Source organism: Lepisosteus oculatus, chromosome 4, assembly GCF_040954835.1.
Source record: "Lepisosteus oculatus isolate fLepOcu1 chromosome 4, fLepOcu1.hap2, whole genome shotgun sequence".
In the NCBI taxonomy this organism is placed as follows: domain Eukaryota; kingdom Metazoa; phylum Chordata; class Actinopteri; order Semionotiformes; family Lepisosteidae; genus Lepisosteus; species Lepisosteus oculatus.
Window position 1 is genome coordinate 59,110,153 of NC_090699.1, and position 17,820 is coordinate 59,127,972.

Sequence of the window (17,820 nt, forward strand, 5' to 3'; positions counted from 1 at the left end):
TGCCCAGTGATGTGTATGGCAATTTGTTACTGGAAGGATAAGCAGGGATGATGCAAATGTGGGAAGTTGTGAAAGAAATAAACGTCTTACATTGTCAGTGCTGCACTGCTGAGACCCTATAAAAAGCCTCTGTGTTAGTTAAGTTGCATGAATAAACACATGGTACAAAATAGAGTTATTGAATGTGACCTTTATTAAGATTCCAATGAATGCATACCTCTTTTTGCTATAGATTTTTCCTATTTGTCATCTCATGTTTAGTTTCAACATACAGTACAAATAATTTTCTAGTGAATAATATACTCTTTTTTTACAAGTATATGAAATTAATGTAATTAGAAGAGGCCATTTAGCACATTCTTACCAAAGAACATCATCAAGCCATTTACTAAGGATCAATGCCATAATAATTGGCAAGTTTCGTGCAACCAAATACTTTTGTTGAGGGCTGAGAGAATGAAGGGTCTTCATTCTCACTCTGCCCCTACAATCTCTATTTTTAACCTGTGGTCCTGGTCATTTATACAGTTTATACATTTATACATTTATATACTGTAGTGTCAAGTGTGAGGTCATCATTTGGTCTAACTCTGGCAGTCCTAACCTCTCCCTAAAAGACCTTATCTCTTAATAATAATGACCCAAGTTCAAACCTAACCTGTCCAGATATATTGTAAGGCATTATATGCAACAAAAGCTGCTGGTAGCAATACTCATTTGTACCTATTGGCCCTGGTGTGTGTGCTCAGTATCCCATTGATGGCCTTGCGCCTGTTACTTGCTGGGATAGTTTCTGGCTCTGCTGTTATTCTGAATTGGATGACGTGGCTAGAAAACGGATGGATGAATGAAGATCACAGACTTGGTCTTTGGATAAACCATCAAGTGCCGATAATCTTAGAAGCAGAATTTTGAATTTGCTTCAGGATGTCAATGCAGAGACACTTTGGCTGGTGTTAAGTGTTCAGAAGATTTATTAAAAAATAGTTAAAATCAGGCCACTGAAGTGGCTCTGTGGCTGAACATATTCTGATTTATTACTGGCATTTTTTCACATACTGTACAGTACGCCAGTGAAATAAAGCACCTCTCTGCAGTTACCAGTTCTCCTCTCTGTCTGCTGTATGTTGTAGTCCTATCTGTTGCATCTTTGTTGTTGTTTCAGACTCTGGTATATGCCAAAATACAAGCTCTTGTTTGCTCTATCTTCATCTGCTCCAGCTCTTCTTTTCAGAAATGAAAGCCCTGAAAATAGCCTGCTGTTAGTCTGGGGAGACCAGATGGAATAAAGCATAAATATACATGACAGGCCCAGTGCTGGAACTGAGTGGAGTGTTGTTTTTTTCTTATTTACATAGATCTCAGGCATTCGCTGCAGAAATGCTTGTGATCTCACTTTTGCCAAGGGGCTTCCGTGATCCTCCCAGTTTATTTCAGCTTGTACAGCAGAAGTAAAAAAGTTTCTGTGCCTTGTTTATTTTTTTTCTCCAATGTAGAAATAATAGACAGGAAATCAGTATGATAAAAGGTGGGAAGGAAGTCAAAATGCTAGACACTGACATTGTGGTACCAAAGCTTCTGCAGTAAAAGGGGAAAATCCTCTTGTTCTGTTTATTAAAATGTTACATCCCCACACCTGGATCTGCTTAGTATAAAATGATCATTAACTGAAGATGCTCAGCAAGTATTTACTCTCTGTAACAATAACAATCAAATATTTAGTTGACAACACCTATCAATGGGGATCATGAAGGATCATTATTTTAATTGACTTAATTTCCAGGGATACAGAAGTCTTCTACAATGTCCTGTTGTTGTATATTTTTCCAGCTCTAGAAATTAGACACATTTTCCCTCAGAAATCTACTGTATTCATTCTTTTCTTACCAATAATGTTCCAGGCCTCCTCCTCTGTAATCAACTGATCTGCTGTGTTCTTGTTAAGCTGCACTGAGGTCTCGCTCTCCTTAAAAATATTAATTACTTTCATTACTTGCAGCTTGAACTCCTTTTATGACTACTTATTCTTCCTGATTTTGTGGTGTATGGTGCCTGCATTGTATTTAATTCTATTTGTGAAGTTATTACTCAACAGTAATTTTACATTACCTTATATTAAACATTGTAAAATCCTTTGTCTTGATGGCCATTGTGTAAACAAGTTTTATCAAATAAACTTTGATAGAATGAATTACACCTTGAAGGAGTTGCTTAGATTTTTTATTTCCTTTCATTTTCAGTAGTTGCCTTAGTTCCTTGTTTTTTATATACAGTACAGTACAGTACGTGATCTGTATGGTTATCTGTTACGTGTTCTTCTCAGAAAATCAACAATCATGGATTCAGAATTTGAATGGAATTTTTGGAAGGAAGACAGCAAAAGCAAAATCAGACTATAATGTGTAAAAATTAAACTTGATCTAGTTTATTTATCAGGAATCGTGGGCTTTTGGTTGTGCAATTTCATATTCCAATGCAGTTTTGTCTAATACATTGTTATTTTTTTCTAACCTTTACTCAAGTAAATACATACTGTAACTGAAGAACAGTGAGGTTGCAAACCAGGGTAGGCTCTTAAGCCCAGTTTGGAAGGCCTGTTTGGTAGTTGTTTTTGTTTTTTCTAAGGATATCATTCAGCCATTTTTTGAAGAAAGACAAGGTTTCAGCTTCAGCCACATGGCTGGATAGCTTGTTTCACCCTTCCACCTCCTGGGTAAAGAAGATCCTCCTGCTTTCATTTCTAAATGCACTCCCAAATAGTTTCCACTTGTGTCCTCTGATTCTTTTTTCATGACAACCTGCTGACCAAAACTCTAAATGAGGCTTATTTGGTGCAATATACAATTTTAGCATTTGCTAATCACCCTAATTTGGTATCCATCTGCTAACGTGACTGATGTACTACCTAAATCAGACTCTAGATCATTGATCTAAATTAGGAACAGCAGTGGTCCTAGTACAGATCCCTGTGGTACCCTAATTACAGATAAGATTACTTTATTAGCCATATGCAATTTCTTGCATTAGGAATTTGTCTTTTCGCATACCCCAGCTTGCTCTCCATGAGACACACAGACAGGGAGAGAAGCTTGGAGTCAGAGTGCAGGGTCAGCCATTTATATGGCAGTTGGGGTTAAGGGCCTTACTCAGGGGCCCAACAGAGTAGGATTCCTCTATAGACCGCAGGATTTGAACTGGTAACCTCCCAGCCACAGGCGCAGATCCCTAGCCACAGAGCCACTGCTCTGCCCCATCACCCCAGAACTGATACTACACTTTTCTTTTTTTGATTTGCTCTAAATCCATTCTTATTTTCGTTACATTCCCCAGGAGGCTTACTAAATTTAAGGACAACTTTTACTTTTTGGGGGGCTTATACCGACATAAGCCATTTTTAAAATCCATTTCTCCATTATCTGCTTCATCTTAAGGAGGGTCACAAGGTGACAAGCTGGGATTGGTTGCCAGTCCATTGCAGGCTACACATACAACAAAGGTACAACAAAACTGTAACATCCATCGATTCTCAGTTCAGTAGTCTGATTAGATCCTTGTAAATATGATATAGGATGAACTACTTAGACAGGATTTGGTGAGATCTGCCTAGCTGAGGGAATGGCTGCCTAGCTGTGAGGTAGGCTGCCCCCCTCCCCCACTATGGTGAAGATTGATTGAGGACGTTTGCAGCAAGGGTGTAGACGGGGTGGAGGGATGAATGTGAGAGAGACACACTAAGGGAACTCCTACAGTATATAGGTAAACACAAGTGTGTGTGATTAGAATCTAAACTTCCTCCCAAACTTCTTTTACAAACTCCATAAAGCCACTTATTCCTGGTAAGGGTAATAACAACTCCCCAGAACTAACCCAAAAGGATAGGTTGGGGCTAAATTCCAGACGGGATACCAGACAACTGAAGGGCCCATAGAAAGCGATAATTTAGAGACGCTAATTAACCCAGAAAGCATGTCCTTGGTAACTGTGGGGAAGCCAGAGAACCGAAAACCTGTGGTCACAGGGTAAACGAAGAAATTCCACACAGAAGGCAGACACCCTAGTCTGGAGTCAAGCCCTGGATCCAAGAATTGTGAGGCAGTAGTGTTATCCAGTCATCCTACCACATAGCCTATGCCTGTAACAATAATGCAATAGTTAAACTGTAGTACACTTTCTTATAAGTCATGCAATGGAACCAATTTTCTTTTCTTCTAACTCATAGCTTTTGTTGCACAGTTAGTGTACAAGCATCCATGGGATGTATTTAGGCTTCAAAAGTGTGCTTTTCTGCAGCACAAATAAAATTCCTTTACATACTGGGTAGATCCTAAAAGCACCTGTAATCTGCTAAAAGCACAGATCAGAAATACAAACATTTAGATTTTTATGGAAGACGGATACTGTTTCTTCTCGCATTTCATTTTAAATCCCCTTGATGCGTCTTTTCACCTCTGTAATGCTAGTTGACACTGATGGAAGTGTAGTAATGAGTTAAAGACGTTATTGAAAAGTGTGATAACTCCGGATTTATTAATAGAATGAGTATGCTTTTGTTATGGATTTTAAAAATATTAGTTAATATATTTAGCTAGTTTTTTAGACCCTCAGCACTACGTGTGCCTGGAGATTATAATAACAAAACTGAGTTTTGCCTTTCGAAATTAATTTTCGTATACTCTCGTTTATCTCCGCATTTTATACAACATAACCAAAATGGGCCAACAGAACACCCGAAGGTATTGTGCAGTGTTTTGCATTTTGTGTGTATGGGGGGAGTGAAATTATTTTCAGTTACAGTACTTCTCGAAATATATGGTTAATAATGTGAGAAAAAAGAACACGCCTCGGTTGGCCAATGATAGCAGACACGTTCTGAAACCGGGGGAAACGAGCTGTTTCTTAAAATTTTCAACATCTCCGATGCCCTGGGATGCAGTACAGTATGTTATTGAAGCCGTGATTATTAATGCTGATAGCTGATTAACGGTTTAAGAGAGACTGCATCCCCAGGTGCGCTTCATTAACGTTTGGGTGAGCTGTAGTCGGGAGAAGCAAGGCTTTTGGGTTACGAATGAGGTGAGGCAGAACTTGAAGCGTCTGTCGAGGACGGGTACAGTAACAACAGCAACATCGTTGGAACATAAGGAAAGAATGCTGTTCTTTCAAGCAATCTTAAGAAGGAAAATCCATAAAGGTACAGCTGATATTCCCTTTTCTTTACTATTTTTTTTTAAATTGTGAAAACATTTTTTACTAATGTGATTGGGGGGAGTCACTTAAGACGTGAAGGAGAAGCTTACAGTAAGTGCTCTTCGCCTTCATGTGCTGAAACATTGATAAGCGCGCAGCACTGTGCTCAGCCGGTGCTGCTCAAAGTACTTCTTAAGCAACTCGTTTGTAACACGAGCTCGGCGCTCAATTCAGGTTCTACTTACGTAAACTAATACGCAATTTTCTTTGAGTAGATTGGTAAAAAAGTTTTATTGAACTGTCGATGTTTTATCATATGTAAAATAACCACTCTAGGGGCTTCTTATACTGTAGCACTCATGCGAAGAGCACAGTAGTGCATATACTGTTACAGTTCTAACCTAACTTATAGAACTAACCTTCATTCACCGCCTTGTTTGCGCAGTTACTGAAAATATGTTATAAACCTCGGCTATCTGATGTAATTTATCTATCTTGTGTTTCATTCTGAGTTTCGGTGTAAACTGTATTGTACAGTATATCATCATTGACAAGTATCTAGCGCTCTATTTAAACGATATTTAATCACAACTAAATAGAAATGGAAAGGGTTAATTTTAATCAGGTTCTCTTTATTAAAATTAAAACTTTATAAAACTTGAGTGTTAGCAGTTTGTCTAACTGGTCCAACATACCATATTGACTAATACATCATCTGTCCAGTGTAATGTCTAGTTGCACATGTCTAGTCCTGTTCCTCAGAATGTGAAATGCATGATTTTAAAGCTAACAGTTTTAGAAATATTGTTGTAGTGCTTTGAGATACAGTATTTCAGTCTTCTATAATGTTGTGGGTAACAGACTGTTGGAAGGCTAACATATTAACTTTTACTACTGAATGGAATACTTAAATGTAGGTCGGTTTTTGGTTTCATGTGTCCACTGAATAAATAATAGGAAATTCGTGGAATGGCTTCGGGTATTGCTCTGGACATTATCTGCCTTCTATAGGTAGAACATAATACAGAATGATTAAAACAATGAGGGTTTCTCAAGTATGCCCCAGATTCATCGTTTTAGGTCACTTGAAACAATTAGCTTTTTAATTCTGAATTTCTAACACCTATAGTTATAATGACCCTGTTTTCCCAGTATTGAGAACCAGTACAATCAGAGAAGCCGGGTTCAGCGCCTTGAGTTGGTATGAGATCTCGGACATAAAGGAAATGCACATTTTCAAATGTGCACCTTACGTACTATTACTTTGTATAATTTTGGAATAGCTGTCCTAAAAAATACTGCTTTGGATTGTTCACTGTGTTATATTAAAACTACCCACTTGAGTAGTTTGAAGTAATTGTGTTTGAATGTCATGCTGTTTCAGCAACACTGGCTTCAGCTGTGTGAAGTTAAAGTGCCTGAACAGGATGTGTAAAGTATCTCATTAAAAATTGAAGTAGTCTTGGTTGTCAAAATATCCCCCCTTTGAAATGCTATACCACAAAGATGAATTGAAAGGAATATCTGTTGTTTATGTAAAAGAGTATCTTGCTTAGTATTTTCTTTTGAAGTGAGGATGATTACATGATTCTCAAATGTAAAGACACTTTGTAACCTTGTAGTTTTGGGCAGTAAACCTGCCAATTCATTTCTAGTCAATAAAGTGCATCTTTAAGTTTGGTCCCAGTCTTAATATTTGAAAAGAGATTTCAATAACGGCTCTATTTTTCTATTAGTGCAAAGTAAAATCACCTTTCAGTTATCACTGCAAAGCCAGTATGTTGTTACAGTATGTGTAGAAGGCAACTGATTCCAGTTATTTAAGGGGTCATTAGCTGAACATTTGCTCTTTGGGTTCACTACGGAAAAAACAGTTTGGTGGAGACTCCTACAGTATGTGCTATAATTCTTACATAGTTTACTGTCATACGGTGAATTATATTATTGTGCATTGTGTGCAACATAAATGGTTAGTATGGGTATGTTTTCTATTAGTTATACTTCACTTTACTAACATATCAGGGTTGGACTATGGATGGGGCCGTATTCACTCATTGCTGAAGAAATTCAGGTCATCTCCCTGCTGGATAGAGTTAAATGGGTTAATCGAACACTGGAGTTTATGATTGTGGGATAGTGTTGATTTGACTGTATTTGAAAAACACAGAAGTTAAATCATTCCACAATTTAAAGAAATCTATGTGCACTCTTTGTTGTTTTGGAGGCATTTATTGTCTAAAATTAAGAAATATCTTTGAAATATAAATATACTGTAGGTGTTAACTATAAATACCGATGCACAAAATAAGGGCAAACTCAAGTCCAGTATAATGGACTCTTAATATTCTTAATAATGGACTTAATATTAAAAGAACTAAGAAATAAAAATCAATTAATAAAGATCAAAGAATCTAGATTTTCTTTATGAAATGTGATATACTGTACTGCCCAAGTGCAAACATTAGAACGTTAGCATTGGGGACATTCTAAATACAGATGTTTTGGGGATTCCACTCTTTCTGTGCATATACAGCCATCCAGTAAAGGTTGTTCAGTTATGGTTATCTTCTACAGAATTAATTTGGTGAATCGTTCCCACAGATGTTGTGGTGGAAACAACAAAAAAGTTTTTTTTATGCCATTCTAATCCCGACACATTGTGGTCTTGCATTGTCCTCCTGGAAACTTTATGCTTCTAGACCGACCAACCATTGTTCTCAAAGACATAGTGTAGTTCTGAACAGTAACTTTGTCCATAATCTGCTCTAAAAGTATCCTAGGGTTAAAAGAGATCCCTTTCCACATCATTACAGATACAATTCCATATTGGTTGTCTTGAACAACACAACTGTCAAATCACAAGGTTCGTCACTTGTCTCCATAACCATTTTCTTCAGACATGTTTGTGAAGAGCAAACCAGCATTCATTTTTTGAATAAAACATTCATCCATTGTCCCTGCAGCCATTACAGGTGTTCTTTGACCTACAGAAGGCAGCATTCTGTTATGTGTTGTCCCTGAATAGGCTTTGAGCATTAAGCTAATATGTGATTTATTTCTTCCTAGAATCTTACAGCAGTGTGAAAATGATTGTGTACTGTAGATTGCTCTGATGGATATGATAGTCCTACAGTAGGTTAGTGTGGTGACACTTTGTCTTCCAAGATGTGCCTCATAGACCCCGTTTTCCAGTTTCTGTGGACTAATCTGTTGTTGGGAAAACCCTGCTTTTTCCTCAGCCTTCAGTGTTGTGCATCGCACCCAGGTGATCTTCTTTTCTAAAGCTGGGCATGGAAGTACTGTACCTTGTGCTCATCTTGACTTAACTAAAATCATGTATTTTTTAATCATAATTTATACAGATGTTAATCTGTATAAATTATGATTTATACATTCATTCATATACACTTACATTACATATATAATTACATTATATATGTAATGTAAGTGTAAATTACTTACACTTACATTACATATATAGCACATACTGTATATAGCGGACACTCCACTCAAAGCGCTTTACAGGTAATGGGGGCTCCCCTCCACCACCACCAATGTGTAGCTCCCACCTGGATGATGCAATGGCAGCCATAGTGCACCACTATGCTCACCACACACCAGCTATTAGTGGGGAGAAGAAGAGAGTGATGAACCTACAGTAATTCATAGATGGCTTCTTGGCAATTTGTAGCTAAAATACCAAACACTGATCACCGGGTGATTTTAAGAAATTACAGCTTGAAGTCAGTATTTCTATCTGCTTACTATTAAAAAGAATAAATAATTTAATTTGTGTGTCCATTATTATTGATCTGGCTGTTGGCCTTTCATTGTACTTTAGTATAAATTGCACTTGAAAGCACTTACAGTAATTTGGTGAACTTGTAGTTAGAGCTAATGGCCACAAGAATGCAGTATAGCTCTACCTCATCATATTAAACTAAGAACAGCAAGTTGTTGTTTAAATTAAGTATGTAATTTGCCTTGGACCACTGCCTTAAAATTATAAGCAGAAGGCACTCATCTTTAGATGAGAAATATATGAAATGAAGTGAAAATGTATTTCATTCAAATGAATTAGAACAGCCCAAGTGGAAATTATACTCTCATAGCATTGCACTTTGATCCATTTTAGTTTTTATAATCTGCAAGCTATAGTCCACCTTGTGTCGCTAAATCTAAAGTGGTTTTAGATATCTCTTAACTCCCAAGTTTCTATAACATGCATCATATATCCAGAATATCAGTATTATCTTACAGTCTAAAAACCTGATAGCCTCAACAAACTGCAGTAAGAGTTTCCATAGAGTATTCCTGCCTCTGCTTTAGTATGAATTTAGTTTTTCATATTTTAATGAAGAAAACATTATCCTTTATTGCACATCCATAGTATTGGAGGGCAGCAACAATGAAGTGCTTTAAAACTGAATTTAGAAGGAAGACATGAAAAAACAAATAATTTTAGACTCTGCAGCATGTCCTGTAATATTTACATATTCAAGCAAAAACACAGCATGTATTTTAAACTATGGAACAAAACTATGCTACTGTATTTACTTTTAATTTTTTATGTGACAGTAATTTGAAGCTTACAGGCATATATCATATATATATTGTTCTTCATTAACTGAGAACAACAGAAAAATATAAGAGAATCATTAATTAGCAATAAAATGAAAGAGTTCTTCAGTTGTTTTCTAATTGTGTCTGAGCATGAAATTAAATATTGTTTTAAAAACTGTACATTAATTGTTCTAAAGAGTTATTTTTGCAAGTTATACTTTTGGCATTATCTGTGAGTTATGTTAAATGTGACAGGTGCATTCCATGAGTACTTCTGAAATTGGTTTGTTCAGCAATTTATAAGATTCTCAGAAAATATGAAGTGTCTTGGTTAAAGTGATGAGCGTTCACATTTTTCTACAGTTTCTGAAGTACTCTACAAACAAAATTAAAGTGCTGAATTTGAGTTTTAAATAATAACCAGAACTGTTTTACTGGAGAAGAAAAATGCTAGAATAGAAACATTGTGAAGCAGTAGTTTAGAATATGAATGTATGATTTTTGGAGAGAAACAAAAAGTTTCTGCCTTTTGTAAAATGTCCAAGAAGAAAAAGCTTTTCCAGAACCTTTGGTGGTTGTTAGCCACCAGACATAAGACAAGATTGACTGGTTCATAAATAGTTGTTGAAATAACACTGGAAATGTTATATTATAGCATTTGGTGATATGTGGTCTTTCTAGACTTTGTTTTGGGGGTCGGTATACTGGGCTTTTCCTATTTCACAAGGTGCTTGTTTCAGGAAGTGTTAACAGTATGAATTAAGCCATTTTAACTTGTCCTATATAGAAACGTTTGACAACCAGCAACAGAAAGGCTTTAATCTGCAGTGCCAGCAGCAGCTTGGGAACCTTGAGACACATTAATATTTATCAAGCTGTGCTAGTTAGCTGAGAAACCTTCCTTCTGGGTTCCAAAATTTCCTTTCAAATTTGTATGTATGTAACATAAAGTAGAACCAAAAAGTTGACAGCCCCTTTATCATTACAGTATGGAGAAAGCCAGTCAAACTCTCATTGTAGTCCAAGTCATACAGAGGCTTGTATAAAGTGAGCTGTTATGGTGATGACATCACCTTTGTCTTTGCAGGTTACAGTAGGTCCTGAGACACAGGACAGAAGTCCTTCTTGTTTTTTTTTAAATGCGTTAAATAACTAGTCAGCATTGGTCTTCAAAGATTGTTATTGGTGCAGATACAGTATGACATACTGTACAGTAGAACTTTAACATCAATGCAATCTCCACTTTCCTGAAAAAGTATTACATAAAATTATTGGAAAGAGTTGATGATTTTGTTTAGCTTTGCTCATCTATCGTGAAACATTCTTTTTTGACAACATCTATTTTTTTGGACTGGTGTCCCGTCCAGGTTGTAATCTGCCTTGTACCTGTTGCTTGCCAGGATAGGCTTTAGGTACTGTACCTGCAGACCCTGAATTTGAAGAATCAGTTAGAAAATGGATAGATGAAAGGATGGGTCTATTTTTGCACATTTATTCTCTCCTTTTAACGAAGCATAAGAAAGAGAAGGTAGCTTTGATTCATAGTCCTGCGTTGTGTTTTTCAGGCAAATACTGTACAGTAGTGATGTAGTGCCTCATTCCCTTAAGCTTGGTATTAGCAACTTTGGTCACAGATACTCTTTCCTAGCTCTGTGTGGTGTGTGGTAGAGGACAGCTGTCAACACCGACAGATGACTTGTTTCACTCTCCACCTGCTGTATCCATGCCAGAATTACGAAAGCAGGGTAACTCTAAACAGTGTAATAAGTGAAATTATGTATGCTGCTGCTGGAAGTTAATTTATGTTCAAGTGTTGTGTTGGGAAATCCAATCCATCATACAGTTTAGGGGCATGTCCTTCAACCTAAATGCCTCTTGTTTCCAATAGCTGAAAATTCTGCTTTCATACTGCACAGGTGTTCGTTATGTCTAATCTTTATTTGGATACTAAATATGTAGCAGTGTGCATGTTGTCATCTATATTTATGAAGCCTGCACTGTATAAGCTTCCTGATAACTGCACAGCGAATTGTGGTGAAGGAAATGATTTACTTCAATCTTAACACAATGATTTACAGTATGAATTAGGTTGTAACAAAGAGTTATCAAACCAACCTCACTGTATTTTAAATTGTTGCCACATACTTGTACAATTAATTTATTTTCTTAACATTCTCGTTTCCTCTTATTTTAAACTGACCCAATGTGTATGCTTTTCAAATCTGTAGCAGACTTCAGTAATATACATACTGTACTTCATACCTTTTTATACTCATAATAGAGATCATATGGTATTTTGTTTCTGGTTCAAAGCAGTTTAGGATTATATATTTGTTTTTTGAATATGTGAATGTTATGATAAAATTGCCTGTTTAAGACATATGATATTACATTTGAGCAGTACTGGTCTTGCTGAATATTATTGATGGAACCTTGGAATCATTATTGACAAATATTTCTGTTGGAAGGACTAGTCTGATATGTTGTGGTTTATCTAACCCATTCTGCTAAATGGTTTAGAATAGTCTTGGGTTTCTTTTTCTGTGGAAGCCTGGCAACACAGCTCGAGAGGGTTATGTTAAACTGCTAAACTATCAATGTAATCACTGTAAGTATGTAACAGTGATCTACCAATAAAGAAGAAAGTTCTGTGTCATACCAAACTAAGAAAAGTTGTCTTTACCAAATTTAGACAAAAAAGTATGCATCCTAATAAAAGTAACTTTTATTGAAGATTCAAAAGGAGAGTTTTATTTTGTGACCCTTAACCCCCAGTGCAGGTGGATTTTTTAAAGTACATGTCTGCAATCAAATACATTATCTGAGTATACGTCTGAGTGCTGCTTTAGGTTTGCACTGTGCCCTGTGTTTGGTTGAATGTTTCACAGAGATAGTCCCCCTTAAAGATGAGAAATCTTTTCTAAAGTGCGTATACAGTATGTTTATAATGCATGAACATGCATAATATGGAAGAATGTCCCTGGCAAAATTTTCAACTGCATTTGCATTTACTTCTGACCTAATATGATCAATGTGCTTTTTAAAAACTCTCTGTATTCCTTTTGGTTCATATTGATTTTGCTATTTTTTAATCAATGCATACTATATACAGTATGTGTTCTGTTTCCACTGCTACGTGTAATCTACCGTGTGGGTTGTCGAATTGGAAAGTACAAATTTGTGGAGTCTTTTTCATTTTATCCCGTGCATGATAAATATTTGGCAGTAAAAATTTGTGTTTGTGGTTCTTTCCTTCATATAATGCCTAAAGCCTAAATTATTTGAGACATCCTTGTTTTAACATGACTCATGATGCATCCTTTATAATGTAAGCATCTACATCTGATATGTATGTGCAGTTGTACTTTTTTCCCTGAGGAACTGAAGTGTAGTGTATTACAATCAGTTGAATTTACTGCACTCCTTGTGAGAAGACGTCTGCGTTGTCAAGTTTTTTACATTTCAAAAAGTGTGCTTTGTCCTAAATCACAAAAGGTTATATTTGTGAAAAAAGTGTATATTCTTTCAATCATTCACCTATTTAATATGACAGAACCTAAAAAATGAAACAGCGTAATACACTGTTAATAAGTTTGAATTTTATCATCAGTTTTCAACCAAATAAATATTCCACATCACGATGCTGTAACCAATGAATATATGGTTGTGGCATCTACCTCTAGAGTTTGAAATTCAACCTAATATTGGGTAAGGTATTTTTTTACCTGTGCTTGCTTTTAAAATAAAATTCTGATTTACTAGATACACCATGGTCTGATGGGGTGGCATAACATAGTAGGTAAACCTTTGGAGTCATGACTATTAGGTTGCAGGTTCAAGTCCCTGCTGCAGACACTGCTGTAGTTCCCTTGAGTGTGTTACTTAACAACAGTTACTCCAGTCCACTCAGGTGTACAAATGAGGACCAGTAAACCCTGTGATATACCAGTGTCCAATCCGGGGGTGGGGGGGCATCGTGTGCTCTTTATACTGCTCATCCTGGTTGCCGTAGTACCCACCAGGCTGCTGTGGATCTGGTATGGATTTGTTTTACCCTCACCTTTCTGCTCACAGAATCAGGCTGAGTAAGGATTTCCTATCCCTACTGTGATGAAGCATGCTGGGGCTTAGTTAAAGCCCCTCTGTTCTTGGGAGGAAATTAGAAACACCTGCCTTGATTAACTGATTGGACTCTTGTGGAATGCAATTCCACAGGCAGAAAAGGACTCAGCTGACGGGTCCTGTGCTTAAGTGGACATTCCGTTGGAGTAGCAGCAGCAGCAGCAGTAGTCATCGTCGTTGTCGTCGGGTGTAGAGGGTAGGGAGTTGCATTTAAGCTCCTGCAGTTCAGGGAGTTCTAACTCTATGTTATTGTTCTAACTCTATGAATAGGCTTCATTACTCTGCTCTCCTCCCCACTAATAGCTGGTGTGTGGTGAGCGTTCTGGCGCACTATGGCTGCTGTCGCATCATCCAGGTGGATGCTGCACATTGGTGGTAGTGGAGGGGAGTCACCATTACCTGTACAGCGCTTTGAGTGGAGTATCCAGAAAAAGTGCTATATAAGTGTAAGCAATTATTATTATTATTATTATTATTATTATTATTATTATTATTATTATTATTATTATTATAGTGAATTTAGTATTTACAGTAGTATCCGTATATTCCCAGATTTGATTTGAATTCCCCTTAGTCTTTATATTGTGGTATTGTAGATGAGCAGTGTTTCTATTGTTGGAAACTGGGCTCCAGAAAGTAAGGTGTGCCAGTGGGTTTGGGTAGAGATGGAGAGTGTCTATCTCCCAGTGGAGGGAGAACTGGCCATGGAAGGGGGAGGATGGTTGTGTGTGCCAGAGGTCCCAGAGCAGGAATGAGACCGGTTTCTTCCTGGCAAAAGGAAGACTGAAGAGGTGAGAGTTGGGTTCAACACGCCAGGGGTTCTATGGAATGAAAGTGAACTATTTATACTGTATAAATAGGAAGAGAAATGGAGAATTGAACTACAGAGCTGTCCCATGTGGGAAAAGGAACCGAAAGTCTTTTGGGGACTAATATATGTTATATATACAATACACTGTTTATACTGTATATATATATATTTGTAACAGGCTACTTGCTGTTCTGTCAAGCATACCGAATGAGCCCGTTTCCAATAATGTGGTTGGTCTTGTATTTTAAAATAGAATATATTTATATCTGTGGAGGTGCGGAGGTTTTCAAGAATATGACAACTGTTGTTTCAATGCACGCCTTTTAGCTTGTCATGCAGATTATTTTCTTTGGATGCTGAAGAAAGGGAAAAATCAAAATCCCAAGAGTGAATACTCCTGTACCTGGATTCAGGAATACACCACTTTGAGCACTGCCTTCAAAGAACTCGCATCCATTTGTTTTTAAATGTGGGGAACGCGGTGCAAATAATACTGGGTCAATTATTTTCTCCTGGAATTGAATTCGAGAGATCAATTTCAGTTCAATCAGAAGTGTTCCTCCAAGCTTTTAGGAAAGTTTTCTTGATTAAACCTGAACCTTTCAAACATGTAAAATGAATGGTTCTTATCCCTTTATTATTTCCATGTGGTAGATTTGAATTGTGTGTTTCCTTCAAAAAGCATTACCTTGAATGCTAAGTAATTTTAATTAAACAAACAGTAACCAGGACTAATGAAATGAAAGGAACATGATGAGGAATTAAGTTCAGAATAATAGGTGTTTTACCTTATCATTTGAACACCATACGTGACACTCTGCCTCCAAAGAGAAACTATAATGTTAATTTTAATAAGGTACAATAATTTGTTTAGGATTAATGAGCCTATTTAATGAATTCAATCTTAAAAAAAGAACAACATAACAATAATAGAATAAAGGGTTTATTCAACCATTTTATTTAAAAACTATTTATGTCGAGTATTAAGTGTATATACTGTATAATTATAGAAAATGGCATTTTCTTGAATTAAGTATAAAGTGAAAAAGTTTTGAAATCCAATAATTCCATAAATAGAATTACACAATATTAATTTAACAAATGGATTAAACTGGATCAAAATTATTGCATTGTTAAAGATGCTAGGAAGGTTTATTTGGCAAACTACATATTTTGTTTAAACAGCAAAGTACCTCAAGCATATAATATGCATAAAGACCTTTCTCAAAATGGATGTTTGGCATTGCAAGTTGGAAAACAATGTTATCCTATTGTTTTCTTTAATACTTTAGTCCTTCCTACTTTAAAGTATTTCTAAACAGTACTTTATTCAATTATTCTTAAATTGTGAAGTGCCTTTCTTTTGGATATGTCTTCATATGGTCAGTGGACTGCAAAGATATGGAACATGTGCAGGTACAGGATGTGTAAACACATCTAGTGTCTTTCTGGCAGAAGTGATAGTGAGGTACAAGTAGGTTTAAAATGTTGATTCTTCCAGTTAGTAAGGACAAGATTCTTGGACTAGATATTGATATTGACACTGGAGGAAATAAAAGGTTCACTTCTTCAAGTTCCACTGTACAACCCACCTGTATTATACTTAATGGCATACTGTATCAATCATAATAATGTAGCCCTCAGTTTAGTTCTGTATTTATTTAGAGGTTTTGAAAAGGTGCCATGATATTGTGGGAAATGGGCCCAACTAATATTGAATGCTGTGGGAAATTGCTTCCCAGTGAATCTAGTTGTTATGTATGAGGCAAGTGGAAGTTATAAGTTCTAATAGTTCCTATGAATTGAAATGGGGAGAAAAAGATCACCTCGTGTATAATCCCTTAGATTGGGAATTCATTTAGGCAGTGGCAATTGAGTTTCAACACAAATTATTTTGCCCTGTCAGTATGAGTGAGATGATGAATGTCAGTGGAAATTTGCCAGTCCTTTTTAACAGAGATGAATAAGGGTTGGAACCTCGCCAGTATTATTTCTTTGAGACCCTAACCCCTTTGTACTCATGCTGTATGATAAACCACACGCCTCTCTTACTGTTTCATTGAAAAAAGAAAATGGGCTCCACTAGGATTAATTTAACATTTATTCAGTGTAAACTGTAACAAATACTGGTAGTCTGTTTCAGACATATATGCTTCACTTTCTGGGAAATGTTATTTCTTCTCCATTTCAAGGCAATCAGAACCTGCTTGTAATTTTGTGAAGTTCCTTTGAGTCAATTGTCCTTTTTTTTTAGGATGAGCAACCCCCTCTCTCCAAACAACAGAACAGGAATTGTCCATCAGTTTTTCTGTGCCCAAGGCATTAAATGCAGCACATCTACATGTACTGTATGTGCCCTGAATGATGTTAAGTTATCATATACTGTACTGTATGTTTATGCATACTCCACAGAGGACTGTATCATCTCTGTCAAGAGTACCTTTAAAATAGTTGGTTTTATTTTTATGTGAATGTAAGTGAAAATTGATTAATGTTATTGTTCTTTAAAATTTAAATGACTATACCACCACGATCAGATAAATATTTAATATCTTTAAGTTGTCTGTAAAGCACAAAAATAAGTTAATGTACAGTATAATAGCTGACTTGAATAGAAAGAAAAATATCATGCATCAATAAAATGGGAATATCTGGTTAAGTCTAACTTATTTTTATTTTTTGTTCTTTAACGAGTGGAGGGTAGTGCCATATGTATTACACTGAAGTCAAAACTGTTCTTTTCAGATCCCAGAATTCCTTAGTAAGAGCCTGTACTGCTGACTGAATGTAGCAAATGTTTGCTAATGTGAGTTGAGGTATGACTAATTCTGCCTGTAGCTCAACTGGAACACATATAATTGATGTTCAGTGAGAGGCATATTTTCGTCCTACTTTCTTCTGACTTTATTTTCTAACAACATTTTATACTATCTGTAAGGTGTCATCTCCAGCACTTTAAAATAAATAAAAAAATTGAACTTCTTGTTTGAAGTTGTTTTTTCTTCCGGCTAAAAAGCAGCATGCAAAAATGTGAGACAAATCAGACCTTGATGTGAGGTGAAATGAGGATTGTTAGTTGAGATGAGAAAGGAGTCTCACTGCAATTAATAACCTAACATATCCAGACCAAAGAGAGT

The 17,820-nt window shown here is 36.3% G+C and overlaps 1 protein-coding gene across 7 annotated transcripts in view; it reads left to right on the forward strand.

The window, feature by feature from the left end:
• The window catches only part of grip2b (glutamate receptor interacting protein 2b), a 290,064-nt gene that overhangs the window by 177,199 nt on the left and 95,045 nt on the right, over window positions 1-17,820 (forward strand). The window contains exon 1 of one of the 7 annotated variants that reach the window (XM_015348137.2): window positions 4,912-5,191. The exons of the other annotated variants lie outside the window; for them this stretch is intronic. Coding sequence (XP_015203623.1) covers window positions 5,149-5,191 — 43 coding nt within the window. The 5' untranslated portion in view covers window positions 4,912-5,148. Of the gene's footprint in view, window positions 1-4,911; window positions 5,192-17,820 lie in introns of those variants that run through there. 7 annotated transcript variants of the gene reach the window in all.